The 21,690-nt window shown below is 47.6% G+C and overlaps 1 protein-coding gene across 3 annotated transcripts in view; it reads right to left on the reverse strand.

Moving 5' to 3' along the window:
• Igsf3 (immunoglobulin superfamily member 3) overlaps positions 1-19,130 on the reverse strand; it is an 89,146-nt gene extending 70,016 nt beyond the window's left edge. For all 3 annotated transcript variants that reach the window (XM_078027084.1, XM_078027083.1, XM_078027082.1), the window contains exons 1-2: positions 18,972-19,130; positions 17,626-18,291 (exon numbers count right to left, since the gene is read on the reverse strand). In XM_078027084.1, the coding sequence (XP_077883210.1) occupies positions 17,626-17,668 (43 nt within the window). In that variant the 5' untranslated portion in view covers positions 17,669-18,291; positions 18,972-19,130. The remainder of the gene's footprint in view (positions 1-17,625; positions 18,292-18,971) is intronic.
• Positions 19,131-21,690: the final 2,560 nt, after the last annotated feature.

Consider the following 21,690-nt stretch of genomic DNA (forward strand, 5'->3'; position numbering starts at 1 on the left):
AGACTGAAACAGGAAGGGCTGGGGATATAGTGCAAGGGTACAGTGCTCCAATTGCACAAGGCCCTGGGTAAAATCCCAGCACTGAAAAGAAAACAAACAACAACAACAAAATAAAATAAAATAAAAATGTAAAAAAAAAACACTGAAATAAGAACAAGAAGCAATCCCAAGGGAGGTGACAATGTTGTCCAAAGGTCAGGCCTTTATGGCTTGCAAACTAGATACGGAGGCATGAATCCAATCTCCAAACGGCCACACCATACCTAAGGCAACCTGTGGCCAGTCAGCTGACCAAGCTGGCAACCCTGCCAACAGTAAAGGCAGCTACCATCTACACTCCTGGGTCCTTTCCCTGTGAACCCACTTAACCTCACGATCACTCCACTAAATAGCTCTTACTATTTTACGGATGGGGAAATGGAAAGCCTAGAAAGGTTGAAGAACTTGCCCAAAACCATCCTGCTGGTTCCATAGCAAATGTTGAGGAACGCTGGCTGCACAGACAGATGGACGCCTGACTAGAAAGGCCATCCAAGGAAAAGGCCAGGCTGTCAGATGGCTCCACAGTGACATCTGCTTCCTGGGATTAAACCTGGACCTTCTTAGGGCTCTTTGGTCAGAAAAGACAAGGCAGTGTGCACGATTGAATGTCATCAACAAATACTCACGACACCCCAGAGCTATGCTAAAGTGGAGGAAAAATAAGAATCTGAGCTCTCCATCAGACAGAGAAACGGTGCCATTGCTGTCCGAATCTCCAAAAACAGAAAGAAAAGCCCCAGAGTGGGCAGCGCCTGCTGTCTCCCAAGCCTGAAGCGTTTTCCTCCGGGTGTTTCTGGAGTCAAGGTGTTTAGCTGGAGGAGACATCGGTGGCTCGGGAGATCACCCACAGAGCCGGAGTGGGGCTCACAGACGCCTTTCCCTCGCGTCCAACTTTGCTTTGTTTACAGCAAGATCAGATTCCGCGTCTGCACTTTTCCTTGCTGCCTGACGAGAACCAGATGCCAAATGCCTCCCAGCACACACCAGGGCCCTCTGCCCTTAGGAAAATAATGTGAGTCAGCCAGACCCAAGGACTACAGCGCCATAACAAAGAGTATGCAGACCAGTGCTCAGCTCTGGACCCTGAGCCTTTTCAGGCACATTTTAAATCTTTTAAGAGTAGGAAAAGATGAAAAGGACGGGCCCTGCACCTCATCTTGAGCCTCGTCTGGGCGTCTTGAGACTTTTCCTGAAGCTGCACATTGAAGCAGATAATTGAGATGCTCCACCTGGTTCACTGTCCTCTGCAAGCTGCTTAACCATCTGGTGACCCATGGAGAAGGCAGTATCTCACTCATGAACAGGGATCCCATTCCGTGGAGAGCTGGAGGGGCCTGGGGAGCCAGGGTGTAAACCTGCCTTCCAAGAAGAGAGTCCTGGAGACAAGTGAAGTTGGGCAGCGAGCTCTAGCCCCTCCCTGCAGACCAAGCCAAGAGGACAAGGGCAGCCCGCAGACCCCACCCACCTGAGCCGACAGACGGGGCCCCACCCACCACCCCATGGGCATGTCTATTACGCCCGTGGTCTGTGCAACATCATCCTAAGGCCTGAGCTCTCATTCCCAAAGTCTAGCCCGTATTTTCTTTGAATTCAAGGTCTCAGTACTTAGATCTTCTATCACTACTTCAAAATCCCAGTGGCAAAAATCCACCCCTTTTCTCAAATGCCCACCGTCTTCATGCTCACCTTCTGGAACCACCTACAGACTCTGCCCTCCCTCCACCTTCAACCAACCCTCCTTTCATCAGTTTATATTCCGTCACCATGTTCCTTTGATATCTTCAGCTCCACCCCCATTTCCTACTGCTACCAACCAAAGTCTCACCACCTACAACTAAATTATTCCAGAAGCTTCAACGGGTCACTCGGTTTTTACTTCCTTCCCCTTCTCCATCAATCTGGTACCCGGTTCCCCAGTCCTCCCCCACCAGGATCCTTTGCGAGGTTTCTTCCCTGCCCACACACAGCCCTTCCCCCACTGCAAAAATCAGGTCTCAACTTCGACACCTGCCCTTTGAGGGGCTCTGGTGGCATCTGCCTGGAGAACCAGGAAACAACCCCACTGTTCCCAGACAGTGCCACATTCATCCTGTCTCCATGGGCGGGCTCATGCCATCCCCTCCCCAGAATTCCCTTCTGCTCTTCCTCCTGGAAGCCTGATCCTGTTTCAGGATCCACTCCAAACACAATCTCCTCCTAGAAGCCCTTCTCTCGCCAACATATTTCCCTCTCTCCTCTCTGGCTTACCCCACGGCGAAACATGGGCTCTGAACTGGACAGTTTCTGATGATAATCTGAATCACAGTGTTCTATAGGAAAGAAGCCCTGTTCCGTGCTCTTTTGAGGGAGTGTCTGATATGGGTTGCCTTCAGCTATGAAAATACCAACACAAATGACTTAAACAGGACGGAGAGTACGAAGGCTGGACTTCTCGGTCTCCAGGGGCTCAGTCAACTAGGACCCTGGTTCTTCCTGTGTTTTCCCTCTGACAGCCTCAACAAACTTGCTTTTCTCAAGGTGACAATACGCCTGCCTCATTTCCACGAATCTAGTAAAAGGGGGAAAAAAAAAAGTGCTTCTTTTCAGGAGAGAAGCTGTCTTTCCCAGAATCCTCCAGTTAGACCTCTCAACTCTGTACCACATGCCTGCATCTGAACTATGGATTGCATGTTTGGCTTATCCAGCAGCATTTACCCTGGAGTCAGAAGCAGGGTCACCTTTCCAGGAATGGTGTGTGGAAGGTGTAGCACCCAAACAAAACTGGGCTCTGCCTGCAGGAAGAGGAAAAAATGGCTGTTGCATGGGCTATTAATTGTGTCTGCCACAGGCAGGGGCCAGGGTCCCGTATGTGTGTTTCTCCCACTTGCCACCCCCATTCTGGCTGGCACATAAGTATGCTCGACAAATAGCTGTGGAATTGAGCTGAACTGGAAATTATCCTGTGGGTGTGAGAAAATACCGAGCATTATAATATGGTAGCACAATTGGACATTTGTGCACAGAAATTGGAGAGAGAGCCATGAAATCTAAACAGATGCAAAAAAAAAAAAAAAGTTCTTATACAGAAGGTCCGGGTAGCTCTGATCCAAGCCCTAGCCTGGGCCCAACTCCCAGTTCCATAGATAGGGAGCAGGCCCCAGGCCAGAGTACTGAGCTTCTCCCAGAAAGCCCAGCTGGGGCCTTCTCCTTAGTTCAACTCTTGCCTCTGATGGGCCAATGGTCTACCGTCCAGCCCACAATTCATCATGCAGAAATTCCAGGCCCAAAAGAGGCTCACCATGAGGAATGTTAGTGCTTAGCAAGTAACCGAGCACACTGCGTTTGTCAGTCACCTTTCCATTACTGTAACAAAATACCCGAGATGATCAACTTAAAGAAGGAAAGGTTTTATTATGGTTCATGGTTTCAGAGGTTTCAGCCATGGTCACTTGGCTCTGTCACCTTTAGGCCCATGGTGAGGCACACATCATGGCAAGGAGTGTGTGATAGAGCAAAGCTGCTCATCCCGTGGTAGCCGGGAAACAGGGAGAGGCCAGGGTGCTCTCCCAATGACCTAACTTCTGTCCACTTGATCTCAAGCTTCCACCAGCCCCAATGGCACCACGGGCTGGTAACTGCGCCTATAGCTAATGAGCCTTGGGAGACATTAAGATCCAGACTCCACCACTGTGGGCACACACAGATCCATCAAGGAAACACACGGAGGCATGAGCTGTCTGCAAAAGTGTTTCCTGTGCTCAGGCGCAGACACAGCTCCTCCAGCTCTGCCAATCCTCTCCTCCTCCCTCTTTCCTCCAGAGACCAACCGGCTCCCCTCCCTGCCTGTCATCCCTCAGGTTCCCAGGGCTGCTGACAGCACTCTAGGCCCAGACACACAAGCCTCCACCTGGGGCTGGAAAATGTACTAATATCCTGGACACCAGGCTCCCCAGCCCCACTGACACCCCATGTCTGCATCAGAGGACCACAAGTTCTAGCTATTTGACATCTTGGAATTTCTTTTCAAATACCCTAGCTGGCCATTTCCTTGGCTAGAGAAAAGTGCATTCACCGCAGCCTCCTGTAAGACCTCATTGATTACAGCACACATTCAATATTCAACGCATATTGACCGAGCAACTATCAGGTTGAACCCTATGACACTGCTGATAGTTGACCCTTTTGGGTGATGTCATTCACCTCAATCTAGGATTGACTCAATGCCAGGCAAAGGCTAGAGAGGCTTGGGATATACCATGACAAACAACGAAGACACAATCCCTGTCCTGATGGGACATACAATCCAGTGTATTAAACTGTTAATTACTCAAGTAACGCACAGTCTAGCTTCACTGCTGTAATCAACTCTATGTGCACTTACTCGTTTACTGCTTGACTTCACTGTTAGCCTATAAACTACCTCCTTGAGGACACCTCAGGATGTCTGCCGTCTCCAGGCTCGCAAAGACGGTTTTGTCTCCTCCATCTCACATACTGCCAAGCACACGGGAGAACACATTCTGTATTTGCTAAATTTATTGATCTGTGTTACATCAGACAAATGCCAAGTACGGTGGCAGCATCTGGCAAAGAGAGCAAACCTAATCTTGGGAAGAAAGCACCGAGGGGCATCAATAATTTGGAATTTCTGATATTGCTGATGGGGTTGAGTTAGGTCCTCACAAAACAGGTCTTTATACAACATATAAACTTCCAGCGTGCTCAGGGTTTCACAGGGACTATTTAAAATACTTAAGAGAACAAACGATTTTCAAGCACAGCCCAGTATTTCAGAAACTCCATTTACATAAACAATCGGTACGCTAATTGCAAATCATTCTTATTTCTCTCCTAAAGCAGGATCCCCCAAGGATCTTTATTAGGCACTCTATTAGTGTAGTTTGAGTTACAGTATTTACTTAAAAGTAATAACAGTGAAGTTCTTGAAAAATATTTGGTAATTCAGGCATTTTCCTAATTCAAACTAATCTTCCTCATTAGTCTACATTGTTAGGGATTTTATCATTCTAATAAGAGAGAAGAACCAAAGGCAGCACTTTAAGTAATATTCACCAGATTCACTGGAAGAACACCTCTGCTAGCAGGCACCTGAGCGAACATCAGAAGGTGGGTGGAAATAGAAAAGGAAGTGACCATTCAAAGAGCAACTGTAATCTAATTTAGTCCAACAGACCACATACCTATGAAGTCGAGTTTAAATTATAAGCAAAGTATAGGAAAACTCCAGATCTTGCACCCCTGATCTTTTGATTAGCCTGATGGAGTTTAATGAAAAATATGAATAAATGCCAGCAAGGGCCAGGCCTCTGAATCTGTTCCACAGCCCTGGACAAGCACCAGAGAGACAAGGAGGAGTCTGGATGCGATCTCCAGGTGACTCTGGCCCGTCACTGTTGTCGCACCAGCTTGGAGATTGAGTAACACGCTGGTCACATTCACCGGGCGTCTTGAACTCTCTCGACACGGCAAGTGAACAGCAGGCCTTGTCCTCATGCCAAAAGCAAACAGGAGGACCCCTGGTCTCCCTGAAGGATGCCAGTCCCCATCCCGCCGTCTTTGCAGAACCTCCCCAATCTCCCAGATGCAGGCAGGATGATCACGGGCGAGGAGAGATTATGCTCTGAATGTCTTAAGAGATTAGTTACTTAAAATCCTCCACATGACTTCAGTCATCCCTGCTACAGATCACAGAGTAAAAGCCTCCTTGATTAAAGCTGAATGCCGATACGTTTGCAGAAGGGAAAATATGCACAAGAAAACAAGAGTCAGCTTACAGACGGGCAGGGCCCTGGCTCCAGGACAGGAGGGGCTGCTGAATAACGATGACTGGGAGGCACATTTCCTAATCACATCTTCACCAGAAACGCCGCAGCCCTCAAGGCTCCCATAGTCACCGACGTCCCCCCAAAGCAGAGATTCAATCTGGCCTTAATCCTCAGAGGAGGCGCAGCTCTCCCTAAATTCCAAATATGGGAAATTACAGCTCCTCTGTGGTGGTTGTGGGGGTAAGGGTGGAAAGGCAACATTCGGATTGTGTCATGTGTTAATTAAAACAAAGGCCACATGCAGCAGAGTCTCCAAGTCTCCGTGAGGGGCATTTCCCAGTCTTCCTCCCACTCCTCGGTCCCCTTGGCTGCAGGCAACCAGAGTCTTTCCCTCACCTCTAGAAGAAATCACCTTTAAAATGGAAGGATTGAACGTGAGACCTGTGAAGAGTCTTCTAAAATAAATTCAAGTCTGGGGACACATTAGTTCCCGATCTACTTTCCCCCGTCTCAAAAGTCATGTTCTGAAGACTCCCCGTTCAAGGCCATCACCCATCCAGTCCGACGGAAGGAGAAAGAGCTGGTCAGAGTGCTCGGAATGGGACCTTGCTTTGTTATTTATTTATCTTTTTTAAGTAGTGAAACGCCAGAAGACAGACTGCAGAGCTGTTGAGCGAGCTCACTTTGGTCCTGAGACACCCCAAGACATCACAAAACTGTTCAGCAAATCACCTCTCAAGAGTATGGTCAAGGGTTGTCCGGTTTGGGGATGAGCCAACTCTCAGGGCCACCAGCCCTCTAATAATGTCTCCACCTGTGAGGCACAATTCCCAGCTGACCTCCCCTCTCCAGACCCGCAGGACACCGCTGCCCCATAAAACTGATGAGGAGAACCAGAAAGGCCTGGAGAAGGGCAGCTCACAGGGAGGAGGACACTACCCAGGCCTCCAGGGCAGCGGCCAGCTGCTCTGGACCATGGTGATTTCCACCAGGCTCTCTAGACCTCGGAAACCACACGTTCCAAAAAACTTTTCCTTCTCTAAAATGGCTCTTGTCAGATCCTTTGGTCACAGCAGCAGCAAAAAAAAGCTGACTAAACCCCCTGGTGCGGCTGCTAACTACCCTATCCAATGGGAAGGATGCAATTTTTCTATTTCTATTTCTCTTTTGTTCTGGCTTCCTAGAAATTCAGAGCTAAGTATGAAATTCCCCAATTCCCCCAGACAGACAACATCCCCAGCCGTTAATAAGGACATTCCATATATTTAGGACTTGGGATGTTTGTGTGTTTTCTGGAGAAAGCAGTTTCCCTTTACCCACCCCCCCACCAGCCCATCGTAACCCGCCTGCATCATTGGAATCCATCTTCCTACTCCTAGAGGTCCCTTTCTCTGGGGTACCCAGGGTATTGGTAATTCATGGCTGCTCAAGAAGAGCTAAGAAAAAAGGATATTGAAGTGACAGCAAGAAGAAAGACTCAGGGATTTAAAAAAGAAAAAGAGTTCCCTGGTGTCAGAGTATTTTTAATTAATCACTCTATTTATTAAAGATTAAAAAATACATATCAGGTGACTATTTAAAAATGTGCATCATGATTTTAACTTAATTCTGTGGTTTTTTGAGATCACAGATAACAATGAGCGCTTGTCACAGGCACTCAAATATTTATTGAAGGAATGCATAAAAAAGTCTTTTTAAGGAAAAATCTCATAAGTCGATTCTAGCAGAAGAGGGGCTGTCTTCGGTGATCCCTGGAAGGGCAGTAGCAGGTCAATCTCTGATGTCTACAGGCATTGACTAGGATGTGTGAATCCAACAACTTCCAAAAATAGCAACTATTCAAAAACTCAGGTCTAAAGGTGAACCAACCAAGGAGCCTCCTCCTTCTCTCAGGGTCTTAGGGAAAGTCATACTAGTGAATTTAAAAAGTAACCCATCACCTTGAGAGGATAATCTCTTCCCAGCAGTAGCTGCTCTGCAAGGCTGGAGGGGAAAGGTCTCTTTCTTTGGGTTAAAGTCTTACTGTTGAGCTGGTAGCCAGAGACCTAAGAGGTTATTCTAGTCCCTTCATTCTAAATGGAGGAAGCATCTGAGAATCGAAAATGTAGACAGCGTCTCATTTTATTCTAGTCTATGAACACACACTTGATTGGATCAGACACAGAGTGCAGTGTATCTGGTTGTCTTCTTAACAAGTTTTATGTTACAGGCATCGTTTTAATTTAACACAATTTCAACATTATGACAAAATGGTCAATAAAATATAAATGTGCTTAATTTGTTGAATTTATACATTTTTTTACAGAAAATATTCAGAATAAATGAGCCAATGATTCTCATTAGATACATCAAAATTTAAGGGTGGGATTTTTATTATGACTCTTGCGCTCCTCATACAGAAAGACAAAATTATTGTTATAGAGCTACTGAATGAGGTTCACTACTCCCCAATGATTTCACAAATTACAGCTTCAACTAGCTATAAAATAACCAAATCAGTTCTGATGTGGCCATAAAATTAAGCCTGAAAAAAACAATGAAGTAAATCACCCCTTAAGAATCATGTTGTTGAACAATATATTCTATATAATTCCATTTGTGTCATAAAAAAATCTGTATCTGCTTGAATACATGCATAGCAAAGGATCTTGAAGAATATACATTAAATCATCATGAATATGTATCAAATGCAATAAGGGTCATGGGACAAAGAGGGGAACTTTCACATTTTACTTTCTATAGTTCTTACAACAGAATTTTATTCACTGCTACCTCTGTTAAAATGTTTATATATATATATATGAATACAACCTACCACACAAAGTTAAAACCAGTATCACATCATCTTACTTTTATAAAGCATTTTGCCCTAAAGCATTTTGTTAGCTGTCGTAAACTATGACTTAATTCAAGTCAAATATTCAGTAAAAATCTAGATTTCCTGTTGGGGAGTTATACCTAAGAGGCTACAAAACTTCATACTCTCCTTTTTCCCCCTTTTTTGAGAACCGATACATAATAGTTGTCTATGTTTGTGATTTACAATGTGCTGTTTCAATTACACAATGCGTACATTCTCTGGAAGTCTTTTAAAAAAATAAAACAAAATAAAAAGGAGTTGATTGTCCCTGGCCCAGGCCAGGACAAGGTGGGTGTGTTTTGAATGTAACACAGAAGGTTGCTCAACTCCAGGTCCCCTCCCTCTCCCTCCTGAAAGTGCTTTCTGGCAAAGTCAATCAAGGTCACTAATGCAAACAATTCACCTGCAAACACCGCCTAGGTGGTCCGAGGTCTCTAAGGCCCAAAGCAGCACTTGGGAGTCCAGAAGCTGGCCACACTGGAGATTTTCAAAAGCACCAAGCAGTAACACCACTTTCCCAGATGGCGGATGCAGGACTCAGTAGCTAAAAGGGCCAGGCACATGCGTTCTTTGGCCATCAGCAACCCAGAGTGCAAACCTAGGTTTTTGCTTCACAGCTGGATTATCTCAAGCGTGAGCGAGCATACTAGTTATCACATGATTAATTACTTCTTGGTAAATGCTGTCTGTCTGGGAAACAGATTTCAAAATGTGAGGTCCTGGGCGCAGGGGAGTAAGGAAATGGGTCCTTGAGAAGTAGGAACTGGAAGCCTGCCTAACACCACAACCTGGCCAGCAGCGCTGCCACAGGTGTACCAGGGCCAGACTGGGCACAGAGCCGGTCTCAGAGGTTGCCGTGCCAGAGGTGGTAGCAGGCTGCACTCTGGAGTATGGGACGGTGAGTCCCAAGCAAGACAAGAATCAATGCACAAAGATTAACAAGGACTTAGGACAGGCCTGGGCAGACTTCAAGGCCTCAAAGAATTGTTGTCAGAAAAGACACACAACCATTATCAGATTTTTTTTCTTTGTTTCTGTTTTATCAAAGGGGAGGATCCTGAGGGGAAGCTGGGCACCCCTAGGAGACTGGACACTGATTTCTCTGAGTTCAGTTTTGTGAGAATGTCTTCCATCTGATTATCTCTGGTGCATAGAGGGACAGGCCAACCTTCACTCCCACTTCCAGGAACGCCCAGGGGACCCTGGCCACTTCTCCCAGGGCCCCTCCAGGATACCCACTTGGAGCTTTCTGCTATTTTCCACCTACTTCCACACCTAGTCCTCAGGCCAACTGACTGCTCTGACCTTACCAAGCACTGCCTCTCCCGTCCCCAGCATCTTCAGACTTTTATGCATACCAAGCACTGCCTCTCCCGTCCCCAGCATCTTCAGACTTTTATGCGTCTTCACCCTTCTACAAGTCTTCTCAAAGTGAGCCCAGATGGTCCACTACCCCATAATTCTACTAGGATATGACTCTCCTAGTACTTAAAAAAATAGCCCCAAATCCCAGCTCTACCAGACAGCCTCTCCAAACTGACCACTGGCTGACTCCTCCAGCTCCATCCCTCTCCTCCACAGAAAACTCCACTCCCCCTAATAAACTGGAAACAAGACCAAACTTGCCTCTCCCCAGGAGACACCGATCCTCAGAGAGCACAGACTGTCAGTGTCTTCCCATCCGTCGGCAAAGCCATTTTCCGTCTGTTTCTCTGGTGGCCCTGGATGACCATCTCCTAGAGGGCAGGGGCAGAGTGGTGAGCAGCCAACTCCATGAGGGGAAGAGAGGGTGTTCTGGTAAATTTAATTAGAGGGCTAATAGAGGTTGAGGCAGAAACTTGGCTGGAATGCTCATTTGTATAAAAGCCTATTATAAAGGTTTTTAAAATATATCTGACCACTTTCCAGCCTGGGTAGAGTTAATATAATTTAACCTTTGATTTAAAACCTTGCAAGGCCCCGGGCCCATCATTCCCTTCTGCTACTATAATTATAGATGCAGAAGATGTAGGGGCTGGGCCGATGATTGCTTGGAAGCTAATTTGTAGAATAAATCCTTCCTACTGCATCTTGTGATTTTTTTTTTTTTTTTACCTTTCTGAATGTGGAGTTTTTAAAAAATCAAAACAAAATCCCACTTAACTGAGGATTTGGGTTGAGGGAGCTCCAGGGCCAAGGTCTTTGTGCAGTGCCTACCACTGTGGCTCACAATTAGTCACTTAATAAAGGGTTCTTGATGAGGGAATTCAGCAGCATGTGATTTTCTACAACTATAAGCTTGATTTTGATGTAACCACTCCTTTCTTTGAGAAATCAGGGGCATTCACACACAGGTGTCCTGAATTTCTGCAAATTAAAAGCCAACCTTTTACAAGGAATAGCTGTGCTTACTTTGAAGCAGCAAAGAAACAGGTGTCTGCTCCCGGCAGGTCAGAAACTCCTAAAGGAACCTACAAGTATTAATCAAGGAGCCACAATTCCAGCAGGCACAAGGTCCCCAAGACAATCCAGCAACGGGAACCCCTTCCTTCACTCCCAGGCCTGGGCTCCGTGGAAAGGGTCTGAGCACTAGGGACCCATTCCAAACCCCAACCCCAAACTCACTTAAATCTAAATCAATTTTTCTATCCAGCATCATCCAACCTGAACTGGTCCTTATGGCCACTGGTCAATTCTTCAGTCCCCCAAAGGCCATTCCAACCACCACCATGACTGCTCACCAAGCAAAGACAAAAACTAATACACGATGGATTTGATTGGAAATCGCATGCACTTCCTGTCCAAATCCTACCCATTTCTGAACATTCATCCTGCGTCTGCTAATACACTGTCTTCCTGAGCCATCACCACCTACACTGAACTATACTTTGAACTCTGCGGGAGTCTACGGAGAGAATTCAAGAGGTATGTGAACTTAAATGGAGGAAAAATTATCTCTCTATTTTTGCTGGCCTCCAAGTGAACTTCACAATTCCTTTGATTATGCATGGGAACGACCAACATCGTAACATCTCCAGCGCCTGTGATTTGTCACAATAGAAATCACATCCTTTCATATCACAGTGAATACATATACCCCAAAATACCATTTATACTTATCACAACACCAGAATCATAACAAGGGTTAGGCCTGCTGGTAGAAATTATTTAGTTTAATGTGTTCTTAAAGAGGTATATTGCTATATCATAAATTTAATTTTTCACATTTTGATAGCTATATTTCAGTAAAAATTATTTCCTTTGTTATCCCATGCATTTTTAAGTTTATTCATTTTTTTAAATATTTTTTAGTTGTAGATGGACACAAAATATCTGTATTTCACGCATGCTAGGCGAGTGCTCTACCACTGAACCACAACCCCTACCCAAGTTTATTCATTTTTAAATGTTATGTCAGACAAGGTCCATAAGATTCACCAGACTGCCAAAAGAATTCATGGCACAAAAATGTGAAAAACCCCTAACTCGATGGAATAAACTTTGTAAAAGTTGGATTCAAATTCAGGCTCTGCCAATTTCTAGCTTTTTCCTTCGAACAAAATTACTTAGTCTCCTTAGCCTTGAAAGTCCTCATCATGATCAACAGAGCCAACATAAAGACAGCATTTATCTTCTGAAGGCTGGAGGTATAATTCATTGGTCAAGCAGTTGCCTCATATGCAAGAGACCCTGCTTCCATCCCAGCACCACAAAACAAAAGAGAAAGATGCATTTGTCTTGTAAAACCATTCACTCATTTAAAAAATTTAACTGAGCACCTACTTACTTTTTGCCTGGCGCAAGGCCAAGTTTTTTTTTTCTTTTATTTTGTTTTTTAATTGTAGTTGGACACAATCTTTATTTCTTTATATGGTGCTGAGGATCGAACCCAGGGCCACGCATATGCTAGGCGAGCGCTCTACCACTGAGCCACAATCCCAGCCCCAAGGCCAAGTTTCTAAGGCTACAGTGTTGAACTAAACATGACAGAGATGGCCCGTGAGCGGTCATCCAGAAAGCCATACTATGTAAAACAGCACAGTGGCCAACACACAAGCATCCCATAACATTTCAGTACTCACTGCTAACATGGCACATGGAGTGTTTAATATATGCCTATTTATGTTGCTTTTAGGTAACAACTCGTGGTCCCCTGAGCCTATGTTTCTCCCACTGGGTTTCTTAGAGGCTGAGGCCAGACCTTTTCTCACAGATGAGGCTGCTTGTTAAATGATAGAACAAAGGATTTGACACCAAACAGTCCTGGCTTCAAAATTCCACTCTGTCCCTTCTAAGGTTGTGGACATGGCAGAGACCAGTAATTGACCCCCAAATCTACGTTCTCCTTTCCTTAAAGTAACAGGTCCTCGAGTTTTTGACAGATCCCATGGACACTTAGGACGATTCTTTCCAGACTCCCTTGCAGCTAAGTCTGACCACATGACCAAATTCTAGCCAAGAGGAACACAAGCAAAAGTGGTGTGCACGACTTCCAGGAAGTATCCTTAACTCAACAGCGCTTGCCCTTCACCAACCCTTTCCTCATTCCTGATGGCTGGGGCTTGAATGGCCATCTTGGATTCTGAGCTGATCTTGAGAGTGGGGGCATGCACAGGTGACGAGTCAGAAGAGTCTGGGTCCCTAACACTATGAGGCCCTATATCAACCTGATCAGTAATACATCTTAGTCAAGTTACTGAATCCCCCTGGACTTCAATATGCCCACCTATAAAAAAAAAATGATAATACAAGGTATCTATCTTGCAGTTGTTTTGAGGGCTTGGTTCACAGAATAGGCCAGCGTGAAGAGAGCTGGTTTACTGCTGTTGGAATAGCAACAGTCATCTTGCTGCAGTGAAAAATGTAGCAAATGGAGCATCTTAACAGTCCTGAGTGCCTACAGGTGATTCCATGATGCTCATAGCTGAAAAGATGCTATAGGTTTGGATCTTAGATGCCTTCCAAAACCCATGTGTTACAGGCTTTGTCTCCAGGTGGTGGCATTGAGAGGTGACAGAACTTTTGAGAGGTGGATAGAAGAAAAGAAGAGATAGTGGAACCAGGCCCCTTCCTCTTCCTCCATTTTCTGGAACTGAAGTGCATGTATTTTTTTTTTTTTTCTACCTCACCCTTCTGCCATGATGTGCTGTCTTGTCACAAGCTCAAAAGCAACATGGCCAATCAGTCACGGAGTAGAACCTCAAAAACTGAGAGCCAAGTAAACCTTTCTTCTCTAAGTTAATTGTGGCAGGTATTTGGTTATAGTAACAGAAAGCTGACTAACACAAAAAGCATCCTAGCCAGTTGAGTCCTCCTTGACAAGAATTCCCTTCTTTGGCATTTCATCAGATGATCCTTAGAAAGGCAAAGTGTACTATCTCTGGGACAGTGTTAGGACAGTGGTGTTTGTCTGCCCACAAATCACCATCCTCATCCCTTCCTTGAGAACCTCTCCTTGAATACCCAAACTACCTCCCTTCTCTCCTCTGCCTCCTCCTCCTCCTCTTCTGTTTTTGATCTCCACAGTCCTGCCTCTCAGCCCAGACCCATCAGTAGATCAAAGTTTCTTTCAGTCTGTTTTGGAAGCACCCTCTGGCCTCCCCCCTAACTAACTGGGAAGTAAGTGATCTCTTACTCCCATCCTTTTGAAACTAGAGGCTTTCCAAACTCTGCAGAAGAACTTCTTTCCCCTGGAGGAAAACATAAGTGATCACTCGTCATCGACAGGTTCTCCTGTGTTGATCCAAGGACAGCCCATCCCCTTCGTTTGTCGTGGCTAACACTTTCAGTCATTTCAACTTGTTTGGATCTTAGATGCCTTCCAAAACCCATGTGTTACAGGCTTTGTCTCCATCAGCACAGGTCTGGGAGTTGGGACTCTTCATGGTATGCAAAAATCAAAATTTCTGTGTCTAAAGCTCACATTCATCTCTCCTGATTATTCTCTTCCTGTTCGTGCAGATACACATCCTATTCTCTTCTCCCACACTGTTGTCATTTTTCCCTGTCACTGTCACCCACGTCGGCTGCTCCCAGGCACTGACAGAGCACCAATCACCCTCTTCCTCCCTCCTCCCTCCTCGTTCCCTCTTCTTCCTACTCAAACCAGCCCTTACTACCACTCCCGACTCCTGCTCCTCTGGCTCCACCTCCTTTCAGTAGTGGAGATGTTACTGTGCCCCTGGCTCGCCCAGGTTGAAGGTGGTTTTGGAACTGAAACAAGGACTGTGGCAGCAGCCAATGGTTCCAAGGGAGGTGGGTCACCCAGGGCTGCAACGGCAGGCAACAAGATACAGCATTCAGAGGGCAAGCCTCAGCCAAGTATCTTCAATGGGACAAAGACATGAACAGGACCAGTATCCCAACAAGGAGTAGAAGATGAGCCTGACCCAAATCCTCGACACCGGCAAAAGAAAAAAGCAGAAAAGCACAGGGCGACTGATGCCAAGCGAGAGTCACAAGCATCTCAGGAGATTTTGCCCTGTGTACCCCTGCACATAGGATCACAGGATTCCTAAACTCAAATTGCTGTTTTCTGGAGACTGGCACCCAGACGTCTCACACTGAAGAGCACTCGGCCTTACCCAACTTTTTGCGAACAGAATTTGATTCCACATGGGCTCAGAACCTTGGGATTCTTGGCTGTTTTAAATTCACACTGTACATTAGTTCACGTTACATGTTAATTCACATTACGCGGCAAGAATGCTGACGCATGAATCAAACTGCTCCAGACTGCAAGCAGGAAATAAAAGCCCAAGGAGGCTTTGTGATCCCTCCCCAAACACCTTCCCTTCTCCCAGGTGAAGCCGGAGCCAGGCCTTCTCCCCTGCCTTGCCCACAGTTATCGGGTGTTAGGGAGTGACAGGTGCCACCGGTAAGGCTCAAAATCAAGCAGAGATTACCAAGTGCGACCATGGTTCCAAACGTCCCCCCTCTCACCCACGTCTGGCCTTCTGTCATTGTTCCCCATTAAAACCACCTTGATGCTCCTTTTCCTCCACGGCACCTCTTGGCACAGGAGGGTGGGGGTGGAGGGAAAAATGACTGCACCCACCCAGTGCCAAGGGCCCAGCTCCACTCCACGGCGGCCCAGAGAGCGAACAGCAGGGAGAGCAGCAGGCTGCCTTACATTTTCTTGAGCAGCCAAAAGAAACAAAAGGCACAAATGTCACATTTCCTTGTTCCCATTGGTGGTTCCTTCTCCTGCCCTGGGGTCCAACCCTTCCACTCAGTCCTCTTTCCCACTCCAGCCACACACCCCACTCCACACCCAAGAACTCTCTAAGGGCTTTCCTTGTTTGTGTCCTTTCGAATCCACATGAATCACTAATTGCTGATTCAGATCCAGATACTAAGTGAGTGACACATACAGGAGAACAAACACAAACGCGGCACTCAGAGGCTGGCAAAGGGAGGGCTACCTGCCTCCTTGCCTCTCCTTGCAGACAGGAGGCGCAGAGACGGCATCCTGACTCACAGATGGGCAGCCAAGGGCTAAACGAGCTGCCAGGCTGGGATGTGCGTGTGCACCCAGCAGTCGGGCTGGCTCTACTGAACTCACATACTAGCTCCCTCACTGAGCCACGCGTGGGACTAGCTGGGAGAGCCCAAAGACTAATGCCTGGGCCCCAACCCACAGCATCTGCTTCCACTGGTCTGGAGCGGTTGCCTTAAGATTTTTTTTAAAGTTCCCTCAATGATATCAACATGGATCCAACTTGGAGAGTCACCGATGGAACATGTTTATCGTTAGGAGTTTTCAGACTACTCAGGGCAGTCAAGATGTTTAGACTATCTCATGTGCTTGACTTGCCACGGCAGCCCTTGGATGTTTTATTGAGACTCAGATGTCAATCACGGTGAGACTGTGCCTGGAGCTGGGGCGCTCTGATTCCAAAGTCCATTCTCCTTCCACACACCTGTTAACTCTCAGAAAAGTGTGGGCAATGCAGGAAAGCAAATTCCGGTGCCAAAAGATTGCGAATAAATTACGTAAGTGCAAAATACCTAGATTTAGAGAGGCAAACACCACAGGCAGCAGTGATAGGTGCCCTTTAAATGAAGCGAAGAGAACCATAGTAAAGGGCAAGGGGTGTGTCCGCGGTTGAGGTTTGAGGAGATAGGGGGAGAACGCACCAGGTCCTGGCTAGTGAGTTCACTCTAAACCCAACATATGTTCTAAGACACCAAACTCAAGTCTTGCGGGGTGGCATGAAAAGCATGAACAAGTGTTGGTGGGGGTGTGCGCTTCCTGGGGGTGGATCAGAGGCTCACCACTTGGGACCACAGTGTATTCCTCCCACTGGAAACATTCAGACCTTCTCTGAGGGAACAAAAACCAAACCTAGCACACCCCTTACCAGGCAGTTTCCACTTCTCCAATCTCTCCTCTTCTTCGGAGCCCATGCTGAGATTCCTTGGTGAGGAGACACAGGACTAACATCCTCAAACACTTAGCCTGCAGACCACTTAGGTAGGAAAAACATCCTCTCAACCCCATCCCACTCACTTCCCCTCCAAAAAAAAAAAAAAAAGGGAAAAAAAATTCATTATCACCAAATAGACTTTCCCGACAGAGTAGAAATTACATTGCCACTTCCAATTAGGAACGAATGCAGACCAACACACACGTGAAAACACGCCGCAGCATCCATGACCGTCCTACTCCAGGAAGCTAGTCACAATCCACATGCAGCCCTACACCTTGGATGTGCAGATGACAGACCTCACCCCAAGGCCCAGGACAGACACTTGAAGACCAGCAAAAATGTTCTTGCTTAAACACAAACACAATATGCCACCACTCCTCCAGGGTCAGAAATGGGCCTCTAGGTCTCTACTTCAATCTGTGACACACCAACTCCTTCCTGGTGTTGCCTGAAGTGGAGATTGGATGGGAAAGAAACACAGGAATTACAGGAATCAAGAGCAGGTTAAACTTTCACATCGATTGCACTGATAAGCACAGCCACTTACCCAGCACAGCCAGACAGCTCAGCACCGGGAGAAAGCACTTCATGTCGGCAGCCGCAGCAGCAGTTGAGAGGACACAACACAGGGCGAAGGCTTCCTCTTCTCCCAACACCTAATCTCTCATTTCTGGCAATCCACTTATAGCTCCAGAGAACAGTTTTGGAAATAGAACTTAACTGGGGAGAATGACCACGGGGTTGAGGATGGCAATCAGAAGAAGGGCTCTGGGGGGTGGGGGGTGGGGGGAGTGGCAAGTGTGAAAAGTCCCTTAGGCTAAAGGAAGGGTCCAGAGCAATACGGAGGGCGCTCTAGGCTTCTGCCACATGGTGTGCCTTGTCATTTCCACTGGAACCGTAGATGGTGGTGGATTAATCCTCAATAAAAAGCGAGGAGGAGAGTCTGAGAAAATCCTTTCATCCACTGATTATACAGGAATGTCCTTGGCTTCGCAGTGAAGGTGTCTGTGATCTCCCTCATTCGGATTCCCCAAAAGGGAGACCTTGGACAGCCATATCAGCCTGGCTTGTATCGACAGTTTGGATCTCCTCATCAAAAAGTCCCTCTCCATCCATGGTGGTTACGGAGCTGTCACCTGCCCCACACCTGCCCAGGGCACACGAAGCAGGAGGGCATCCGGACGCCCCGAAGCGGTCCCCCAAGACCAGATCTCTAGAACAAACAGAACAGATTCATTAAAAGCAAATCCCGCCGCTGCAACACCCACAGGGGCCAAGCCCTGGGCTGCTCCGGACACCTGGGTCCCGTCCCTCGTCGAGGACGACCCATCTGTGCATTTCTGACCTTGGGCATGTCGCTACCTTTCCCTCCGCCTCAGTTTCCCTCCCCAAGACAGAGCCACGGTAGAAAGCCCGGCTGATTGTTCCTGAAATACTTTCACCCTCCACCCTCGGCTTCACTCCTGAGGTTTCCCGTCGCCTCCTACCGAGTCCGGCGCCGCGGGTGGCCCCACCCACCACCGGGGCAAATCGGTCCGGGGCTCCGAGGAGGGAGCACGGCTCCCGGGCTCCACGCCGGCCCCCGCCCGGACCGACCGTGGGAGCCCGGTGCGCGCCGCGTCCCAGGTGGCCCCGCTATTGTTGTACCTTGGCGGGGGGTTATTTTTCGCTGATGGGAAAAGAAAAGAGACCCGGGAAGAAGGGAGCCGGCGGCTGCACTTTCCGCTGCCGAAGCGCGCTCCCTGCGCGGTCAGCCAGCCCCGGGGAAGGGGCTCGGGCCCGGGCCGACCCGGAGCGCGCCGCCGCCAGCCTCCGCGCCTCCCCCCGCCCGGCTCCGGGCGCCCCCTCCCGGCCCCCGCCCCGGCGCCGCCCGCAACCCCGCCGGAGCCTGACCTGGCCCTCCGGCCTCTCCCTCCACGCGTCCGTCTGTCTGTCGGTGGGTCGGCCGGCGCACGCCTCGGGGGACGCGCCGCTTCCTCCTCTCCGCCTGCCACCGCACCAGCCGCCGCGCTCCGGCCCCTCCCGAGGCCCCGCCCTCCCGCTCCAGCCCGGCCCGCGGCACCCGGAGAGGCCGCGCGGGCGAGGGCGGTGGCCTCGGTGAGCGGCCCCGCCCCGGACCCGCCCCTTCCCCGCCCGGAGACCCGCGGGCGGCGGGGGCCTGGGGGACTCGCCCGGCGCGAGGTGGTGCGGGGAGGCACCGGAGGACCTGGGTAGAGCTGCGAGTGGACCGAGCGGCCCCGAAAGTTAATCAGCGGTTCCCACGCAGACCCCTGCCCGCTGGCGAGATGCACAGGCCCTTCCCCAAGCCCAGCGAGGGACTCAGGGGCGTGAAGAGGGCGGCTCCAGAGCGCGTCCCCTCCCTGGAAAACAAAAACAAAGCCCTTCCTTGGGGACTTGAATCTGTTCATGTAAGGTACCCCCCAGACTGTGGCTTCACTCTCTGATGCCATCTGGACTCTGAAAACAGCCTGGTTTCTCCACGACCTAATGGGGGACCTTAACCAGGTCATCTAAATCTCTCTGTGCCTCAGTTTCCCCCCCCTCTGTTATATGGGGAGAGAAACCCATTTAGTTATGTGAGATGGCTAAGTCATACTTAGAAAGCACTTAGAACAGTGTCCCATACATCATAGCCACTCAGTAAATATAAACTATTAATCTTTTATGGCTAATCGCCTTATCCAAGCAAGTGCTTTTTTCATTCATTCAACATTACTGAAGAACAGGACAAGGTTCCTCTTGGAGCTTGCAGTCTAGTGAGGATACAGGCCATAAAACAGGCATGACAAGAACAGTGTCCAGGAAGCACATCCCCCACAATCCATTATGGGGGCTAAGGAGCCAAGTACTGGTCATAGGAAAACTAGGTAGAAACTGAAGCAAGAAGGAGGGTCCAGAGGAAGAGAGAGGAGGAAGGTGAGAGTAGCCACGTTAGAGAACCAGAAGTCTCTGTGGGACCCAGACTAGACTGTGAGAAACAATTGGAAGAACCAATTCTTAGATGCCAGAAGCTAGGGGCCTTTGTATGATGTGTTAAGGGGTCTGGCCCTTAGCCTGGGGCCATCAGGAAGACCCTGGAGTTCTTAAGTAGGGAGTGTGGTTATCAGATTGGAATTTTAGAAAGACCACTCTGTCCTCACCTTGGAGAGTGGATGGGAGAGAGGTTGGGACAGGGGTGGGGTGGCATTGCTGATAATCTAGAAAAACATGATGATGACCAAGATCACAGAAGCAGCAACAGAAAAAGAGGAATCCATAGGTCCCCTGGTGCCAGGAGGTAGGCCCCATAGCATGCAAGAGAATGTGAGGAATGGGCAGAAACAATTATTTCAGCTTCAGTGGAGATCAGGAGACAAAGGAAAAGGTTGGATATATTGCATGTGAAATGCCCAAGAAGCAGCCAGGTGACAGTGTCCAAAGAAGTAATCAGTGGTGGGTAGTGGGTGAAGTCAAAAACTCAAAAAGGGTTATGGGTTTGTAAAGTGATTTTCATCCTATCAGACTATAGGACAGTAAAAGAATTTAATGGAAGGATATACTGAAAATTCATTTATACCAAAAAAAAATAGTTTAATACCCCCAGTATTATTATTCATTGTCCCATAGCAGGACAATGAAGATCATGCTATGGGGAATTCAAAGATAACTGGAGAGTCCTATGTTCTCTCTCCTCTCCCTTGGCTGTAAATTCCTTGCAGGCAGGATCTGCCCTTTAATTATCATTTATCCCAAATAACTCTTGATATTTGATCTGTGTGTGTAATTGCATTATAAACACTTCAATTGAATTGAATTGACTATTTACCACATATGTAAAGTATTAAAAATCTCCTCTTGTGTTAATATTATCTCTTTTCCCCAAGAAAACTGTGACTCTGGCATCTCTCTGTTCTCGTTTTTTGCTAGACGCCTTTATTTATTTATTGAGCATCTACTATGTATCAAGAAAAGTCTCTGCCTTCATGCAGTTTATACTGTAGTGTGAAACAGGCAATGAAACAAATGTATAACACAATGGGACATATGTCCTAAAGAAAAGTCAAGTAAGAGAATAGCGTGTGCATGTGGGAAAGAGGGGGATAAGGAGAGGGATTCAGCTTCTGGTGGGTGTTCGGGGAAGACCTCTCAGAAAGGGTGACATTTGAGCAAAGCCCTGATTAGAAGGAAGAGGAAGCCTTGGAAATTTCTGAAGGAAGGGTATCCCAAGTTTAGCAAACAGCAAATGTAAGTATTCTGAAAATAACAGTTATGCTACTAGGTCTGAAATAGCATGTAAAAGAAGAGGAGATGTGATCACAGAGGCCAAATCATGTAGGACCTTAAAAACTCAGGAGAGTTTTGGTTCATCCCGGCTGCTGGAGAAGAGTGGAGAGTCAGGAGTGGGCGTGGAGGCACACAGGTGAGAGGCGATCATGACTTGATCGAGAGCAACTGGAGGTGCTAGTGATGAAACGTGGGTGGAGACTGGAAGCATTTTCAAAGTCAATCCAATGAAATTCGCTGAAGAATTAAATATGGAGAAAGAGAGGATTCAAAGAATCTTCTAGAAGGTCCACCTCAATCTACTCAGGAGCTCTCTGAGCCCCAAAGCTGCCCAAACCATTCTCCAAGA

Source organism: Ictidomys tridecemlineatus, chromosome 11 (genome assembly GCF_052094955.1).
Source record: "Ictidomys tridecemlineatus isolate mIctTri1 chromosome 11, mIctTri1.hap1, whole genome shotgun sequence".
NCBI lineage: Eukaryota > Metazoa > Chordata > Mammalia > Rodentia > Sciuridae > Ictidomys > Ictidomys tridecemlineatus.